We start from the raw sequence: 7,043 nt of genomic DNA, 5'->3' as shown, positions 1-7,043 counted from the left end.
AACCCGCCCCCCCGCGCGGCTGGGAGTGATTTTCCACTTTTCTATTCGTTTCTGAAATATTTTTAATATCTCGCTGAGTATAGGGGAGGCTGCGGGGGAGGGGAAGAAGGGGTGGGCACCCTCGGAGGAGACGCGGCCGGGCGGTGGGGGCCGGGCAGGGGCCCACCGGGGGGCCGCGGGCCTGGCCGCGGCCGCGCAAGGCGCGCACATCGGCGGGGAGCGCGGAGGCAGGTCCGCCGGCGCGGCCGGGCTGGGCGAGCGCTAGATGGAGTGATGCATTAGCGAGACGGGGAGGTTTTAACCTTCAGGGGGAGGAGCCCCGTTTAACTACAGGCATTTGTTCTAGGGCAGGTCACTTTAATCTCTTTAGCTTTAAACTGTCCAACTCGCAACTCGCGTTTCTCTATAAGGGATCTTTACCACTTCCCTGCCTATGCGGCCGGATTGCCGTGCCTCTCCCCGAGCAGAGACAACCGGCTTCGAGGCACTGCCCAGATCTCTTCTTCCGTCACCCTTAAAATAATACTGTTAGTAATAAGTGGATTTGCTTTTGGTTTTGTTGTTGTTTTTTCTTTTTTTTTAATTTCAAAAAAAAATCTCCTTGTTCCTGTGTGGAATAAACACCTGCAAACTCCCCCAGGCAGCCCGGCGCCCCTGCCATGGATTCCTTTAAAGGTGGAATGAATTTGGAGAGACTGCCCGAGAGCTTGAGACCCCAACCCTCCCATGACATGGCTTCCAGCTTCCATTTGCAAAGATCCTCGGAACCCAGAGACCCGATCGAGAACTCAGCCAGTGAATCCTCCGACACGGAGGTGCCAGGTAAACCCTCCCCCGCTCCGCTCCGCACCCCGCGGCCCCGGCCCGCACCCCCCCGCGCCGTCTCCCCCTCCCCACCGCGCCTTCCCTTCGCGGGGTGCTTTGCCCGCACCCCCCCCGCACAACCAGGAGGAACGGGAGCGGGGGGCAAGAGCTACCGGGAGCTACCATCGCCCCGAGCCCCGGGAGCGGGGGGCAGTGGCCCGCCCGGAGCTGCCGTGCCCGGCGCTGACAGCCCCCCGGGGGGGCACACACAGCTCCCCTGCCCCGTCCCAGGAGCTGCTCCTTTTTTATAAAAAACAGTTATTAATTGATGGTGTCGAAGGGAAGGGGGGGTTCTTTTCGGGGAGTGCGGCTTTGCCGGATGTTTCTGAAATAATGTCAGCTTTTGCCCGGGTTTATTTTCCAACTCGGGGGGTACAGAAATGGAAAAAGATCTCTCTGTCAAAGGATGGCGGGGGGGGAGAAAAAAAAGTTTTAAAAAGAAAGAAAAGTCCCGCAGAGCTGGAGAGGTGGCGTGGGGCCGGGCGCAGGCAGCGCGGGCCGCTGCGGAGGGGATGTGCGCGGCCGTGGAGAGGTTTTGCGCGGGGGCTGCGCGTTTTCCCCACTGGAAAGGGCCTCCGCGCCCCGACCAGCATGTGCGAGGGCTGCAGGGAAAGCTGTGGTTTCCCAGATTATGTTTAATTAAAGTAGCAACATTTCTAGAATGACAAGGGAAGGTAGGCGAAGGAAACAAAAGCTGCGGGAAGGAGCGTGATACCCGTTCTCCACCGAGACTCTTTCAGGGGGAGTTTATCTCTTATTTAATTGTAATTTTTTAATAGCTGTTGTTGCTCTTCGGAGCTTTATCAGGTCCTATAACGTAGAGAGTGGCTGCGGCAAGAGCCGGTCCCGAAGTGGCACCCGGTGATAAACAGACTTTGGGTTGTGCCTCTCAGCCTGATTCGCAAACAAAGTTAGGGACAGGCGTCTGGAAAGGACTTCGAGATTAGAGGGGATTATTTGAGATTAGAGAAGGAGATTTGCTCCATTTTGCCCTACCCCTGTGTGTGACCCCTCGGTGCTGGAGGAGGGCTGAGGACCTGCCTGCTTTTCTTCTCCGAGAAGTTGTAAAATACCTTTCACATTTTACTTTCTTTTTAAAAAAAAAATAAAGGGAAAAAAAAGGTAGAAATGCCGATTAAAGCTAATGTGTCTTGTGATTTGAAATTATATCACAGCCCGGAGTGGAGACGAGGGTTCTGTGGTTTTAGATGAAATCCTGGTGGGGTTAAACGCGGAGCGGGGCGAGGGGCCGCCGGGACGGATCCCACCGCGGCCGCAGCCGCTTTTCTCTCGCCCCTCGGCTCCTTCTCGGCCCGGTTTCTCCGGGCTCTTCCCAGCCGAAAGCCAGATGATTTGTCTTTGCGGGGGTTATTTCGGTTTCTGTTTCCCCACCGCCGCCGAGCCCTGCGGCTCGGCCGGTCCAGCGGCCAGAGGGGCCGGGGGGGCCGGGGGGGCCGGGGGGGCCGGTGGCGGTGCAGCCCGTGCTGCAGAGGCCTTGTTTGCTCTGCAAACCTCTTCCAGCAGAGAGGGGCCAGCCGGGCTGCGATCGGCCCCTCTCGGGGTTTCCATCGAGCCGTTGGAGCTCCCTCGCCCCCCCTTTTGCTGCGGAGGGTGCCCAGGCGAGGAGCGATTCAGGGGTGACTTTGCAAGGACGAGTCCTCCCGGGCTTTGGATGCAGCCCGCGATTATTTTTAGACTCTCGTTTACCTCGTAGAGGTCGGGGCTGTAGAAATGCCACCGTGCCCGCGTCCGCCGGGATAAAATCCTCTAAAAGCGAAGGAGAAAAACCCTCTGAAAGGGAAACTCCCCGCGGAGTGTCCTTTAAGGCAGCAGCAGGACGGAGGCCGGGGGGGATGGCCGCGGCCCCCAGCCCTGCAGCCTCCCGCGCCCGCCGCCCGGCCGCACCTTTCCCCGCTCCCGCCGGGGCCCGGACCGGGAGCACGTTTCGTTCAGGCCTTTGAGTCCCTTTCCCAGGGCTTTAACCGGGACAAATCCAGCCGAACCCGTGTTGGGAGAACCAGAAAGCCCGTTACGAAAAGGGAGCGGGGGTTCGTCCCCCTGTTGCGGAGGGGCCGGGGCTGGTTCCTTCTTCCAGTCTGCGCAAATCCCGACCGCGAAAACGCTCCTGTTTTATTTTTCTTTGCTCCTTTCGATATGATTTTTGCAGAGAGCTTCTCTCAGCCTCGGTTAAAGTAAACACTAAAATCCTAAAAGCGGCAAAACTAAAAAAACAAAAAAAAGTGGGAGAGTGTAGAGGCAAAGAGAGAGGGTGCCTTTTGCAATTAATTGCTGCTGGGTTTTACACCCCTGCCCTTCAAAAGTTTCCTGTCGCGGCCGAGCACAACAAAGACAATGGAGCAAAGATCGCGCCTTAGGTTGAAGGGAGAGAAAAGGTGCCGTGGAAAGGCAGAGCGGCCGGTGCTGCGGGGAACCCGCTCCCACGCGATCGCTCTCACCCCTCGGGCCGCTTCGAGCTGGGCCGCCCCGGGGTCCCGCTGCCTCCCCGGGTGTCCTGGGCCCGGGCAGGGCTCCGGGCTCCTTACCCAGCCGGGTTTGGCTGCAGGGAGCTCCGTGGGTGCAGGGCCCGGCAGGACCCGGGTGGGTGCCCGAACGCGTCCCTCCGGCGGGGCGGGCAGGGCTGGGTGCGGGGGCGGCGTGCCTGCCTTTGTGTGCCTGTAAAAAAAAAAACCCAAAACAAAACAAAAATCAAACAAAAACAAATAAAATAAAATCCCGGCACCCTACTGCAGAAAAGGAGCGCAGCGGCGAGCAGAAAAACGAGGACGGGGCCGCCGACGACCCGGCGAAGAAGAAGAAACAGCGGCGGCAGCGGACCCACTTCACCAGCCAGCAGCTGCAGGAGCTGGAGGCCACTTTCCAGCGGAACCGCTACCCCGACATGAGCATGCGGGAGGAGATCGCCGTCTGGACCAACCTCACCGAGCCCCGAGTCCGGGTAAGAGGGGCGCTCGGCCCCGCGGGGATGCAGGGCTCTGCTCCGGGCCCCGCTGCCGGGGGGGTTCGGGGAAAATGCCCCTTTCGGGAGCCGCTGCGGCGGTTTGCGAGCAGCGCCCGGCTGCTGCGGGCTTCGTTTTAGTCACTAAAATTGGGATGCAGGCCCGAGAGGAGAAATTCAGCTCCCGGCCGCGGGGAGATGCCGCCCGGAGAGGGCTGCGACCGCCGGCCCCGCGCTTGGGGACAGGCCCGAAAAGTGGGGGGGTAGCAGCGCAGGGGGCAGCGGGGCGGCCGGGGCTTGGGAAGGGCCCTGCTGGGGGGGATGAGCCCCCCGGGTTGGCGTAAACTCGGCGCAGGTCTAGAGCAACCCCTCAGCCGAGCAACCGCGCAGCTCCAGCGGCCCTTCCCCTTGCTCTGGTTATTCCTAATAATCCCCGCAATCGCGATCGCCTCCCGACAAACCGCTGCTTGATGCAATTGCGGCGGCGGGATGGCGAGGAATCGCGGTGCCAGCCCCTCCCGGGCGCGCATCTTCCGCGGCCGCGGGCGGAGCGGCTGTTTGCAGGGGCCATCGATGGGCAAAGTGAAGGACAAGGGCTGGGGACTGATGGCACTGCAAAGTCCAGAAGCGCTGTAGACACATATTTGTACGGCGAAGGCGCCTCGGAGCCGATGCCACCACATAAATAAATATCCCTGTATATATATAGAGCCTCGGCAGTTCTTTAGAGAGATTTACGCGTGAAATATCCTGGCAAGGAACCACCAGACCCGAGCGAGGAGAAAGGCGGGCGAAAACGGGAATCGCGGAGGGCAGCCCCGCCGGTCCCAAAAACCACTTTTTTTTTTTTTTTCTTGGCAATTAAACGGCGAGTGACCAAATCGGATTACAGAGATTCTGCTTTTAAACCTTTCAAGAGTAAACACCCATCTGCACTGGGGGAAATGCATCTGAAAGCATTGTCTGAATTGAGTTTAAAACAAAACAAAGACAGAGCGGAGACTAAACTGCATTAATATTGGCGGAATATTTCAAGAAGCAAATAAAACTAATATGTGAGTTGCTATTAACATAATTTCGTTCTCCCTCTGTGTGGAGATGTTTGGGTTTGATGTTCTGAGATTGCAGACTGCAAATCTAACCTTAATTTGCTACGAGGGCCTTCCTTTAAAATGTCTAGGAGCCATAATTAAAACTATTACCCTCATTTTCAGGAAATTCCTGTCTGGAAGCACCTTCCGAGGAGTATATTACAGGTTTTGAACATGTTGGCTTTCGTTTCCTATTTATACGGGATTCTTTCCATTATTGTTATTTTTTAAAATACACTCCGCCATCCATTCCCCCCCGAAGTTTCCATCCTGGAGACCGGCGTTTAATAGCAGTTGCGCCATTTCTGCGCCGGGAGGGGAGGCCCGGAGAGCCGCCCCCCTCCCGCCAGCCCCAGCCCCGGTTCCGGCTCCGGCGGGCGTGCGGAGGGAGCGCAGCCTCCGCGGGGCCGGGCGTACGGAACCGCGCGGCTCCGACCGGGGTCCCGGTGCCCGCAGGGAGCCCGGGGGCGACCGCTCGGCCGGAGAAAGCCGGGAGGGGGATAGTGGGGTGCAGCAGGAGAGGCTCGCAGGGCGGGCGCAGCCGGCAAGCAGGACGATGCTGGGTTTCAACCTGGAAAAAGAATTTTTGGGGCTTCCCTTCCATCACGGGGGGCTCAAACGCTTTCCGAGGGCTAAAAAAAAAAAAAAAAGAGAGGGCCTGGATCAGGTTTTTGCATCAAACACCAGGAGCGGCCCCCGCTTCTCTGTTCCCTAGTCAGGGCTGTAAATTCTCATTAGATACAAAGGCTGAGGCTGCATCTATCCAAGGGCGATGCGGGGATTGATTTTTTTTTTTTTAAACCTAAACATACTAATCCAATCCCCCTTTTTATGATCTGTAACAGGGGACTTTTATTACACAGCATTAGCGTTCGGAAACGCGGCGGAGCCGGGGCGAGCCGGCCCTAATCAGAGCGGGCCGTGCCTTCGCCCCATGCCCTGCTCCGCGGAGAGGGGCGGCGGGGAGCCCGGGGGCCCGCGGACACCCGCGCAAGCACCCTGAGCGGAGAGGCGGCTGCGCGCACCCCGGCTGGCGCATCCTGCCGAATAGAGAGGGATGCGCGCAGAGCCCGGGGTGCGCGCAGGCACCCCGCGGAGAGGGACTCCCGGGGCAGGAGCTGCAGGGAGAGGCGGTGCGGGGCCGCGGAGCCGTGTCCGCAGCCTGTGGAGCTGGGGGTCGTTTGGTGACACCCCCCCCGCCTTGCTGCAGGCTGCCGGCGCTGCGCTCCCCTGCGCGCATCGGCAAGGAATGGGGCGGCGGGGGTCCGGCACTCACCGGGCCGTGTCGGTGTCTCCCCTCCTTCCTCTCCCCCCAGGTCTGGTTCAAGAACCGCCGAGCCAAGTGGAGAAAGCGGGAGCGGAACCAGCAGATGGACCTGTGCAAGAACGGCTACGTGCCGCAGTTCAGCGGGCTCATGCAGCCCTACGACGACATGTACGCCGGCTACCCCTACAACAACTGGGCCACCAAAAGCCTCACCCCGGCGCCGCTTTCCACCAAAAGCTTCACCTTTTTCAACTCCATGAGCCCCCTCTCCTCGCAGTCCATGTTCTCGGCGCCCAGCAGCATCTCCTCCATGAACATGCCCTCCAGTATGGGCCACTCGGCCGTGCCGGGCATGGCCAACTCCGGCCTCAACAACATCAACAACATCAGCGGCTCCTCGCTGAACTCGGCCATGTCCTCGCCGGCCTGTCCCTACGGGCCACCGGGCTCGCCTTACAGCGTCTACCGGGACACTTGCAACTCCAGCTTAGCCAGCCTCAGACTGAAATCAAAGCAGCACTCCAGTTTCGGCTACAGCAGTTTGCAAAGTCCCGGCTCTAGTCTAAACGCCTGTCAGTACAACAGTTGACGGACTTGACACAAACCACCTCCGACAAAGCACCGCCGACAATGCAAAGCAGAAGCAAAGCGACGTTTAACGGAAAAGAAACAAACAAAAAAAATTAAACCCGATGATGATTAAGAGAAAAACCCGAACAAGTGAGAGAGGAGAAAAAAAGACAAAACAAAACACCACCAAAAAAAAAAAAAAAACCAAAAGCTCCGCGGACTTCGACAGTCTAGAAAAAAAAAAATTTAATGCAAACCAACGATGCAATCAACAAAACAGCGCTTTAAAAAAAAA

General features: G+C 58.4%; 1 protein-coding gene across 1 annotated transcript; it reads left to right on the top strand.

Moving 5' to 3' along the window:
• The first annotated feature begins 659 nt into the window (after positions 1-659).
• On the top strand, positions 660-6,767 carry PITX1 (paired like homeodomain 1). The gene is made up of 3 exons (XM_068409380.1): positions 660-822; positions 3,615-3,820; positions 6,228-6,767. The coding sequence occupies exons 1-3, from the start codon at positions 660-662 to the stop codon at positions 6,765-6,767; spliced, it is 909 nt and encodes a 302-aa protein (XP_068265481.1).
• The last annotated feature ends 276 nt before the right edge of the window (positions 6,768-7,043 follow it).

Source organism: Nyctibius grandis, chromosome 10, assembly GCF_013368605.1.
Source record: "Nyctibius grandis isolate bNycGra1 chromosome 10, bNycGra1.pri, whole genome shotgun sequence".
NCBI lineage: Eukaryota > Metazoa > Chordata > Aves > Nyctibiiformes > Nyctibiidae > Nyctibius > Nyctibius grandis.
This window is presented reverse-complemented; position numbering and strand designations above follow the sequence as displayed.

What these genes read in the sequence shown, in the direction of transcription:
- PITX1 (XM_068409380.1), top strand. Translation starts at nt 660, where the DNA reads ATGGATTCCTTTAAAGGTGGAATGAATTTGGAGAGACTGCCCGAGAGC. An exon ending in CTCCGACACGGAGGTGCCAG is followed by an intron (nt 823 to 3,614) that starts GTAAACCCTCCC and finishes ACCCTACTGCAG; the next exon opens with AAAAGGAGCGCAGCGGCGAG. An exon ending in TCACCGAGCCCCGAGTCCGG is followed by an intron (nt 3,821 to 6,227) that starts GTAAGAGGGGCG and finishes CTCTCCCCCCAG; the next exon opens with GTCTGGTTCAAGAACCGCCG.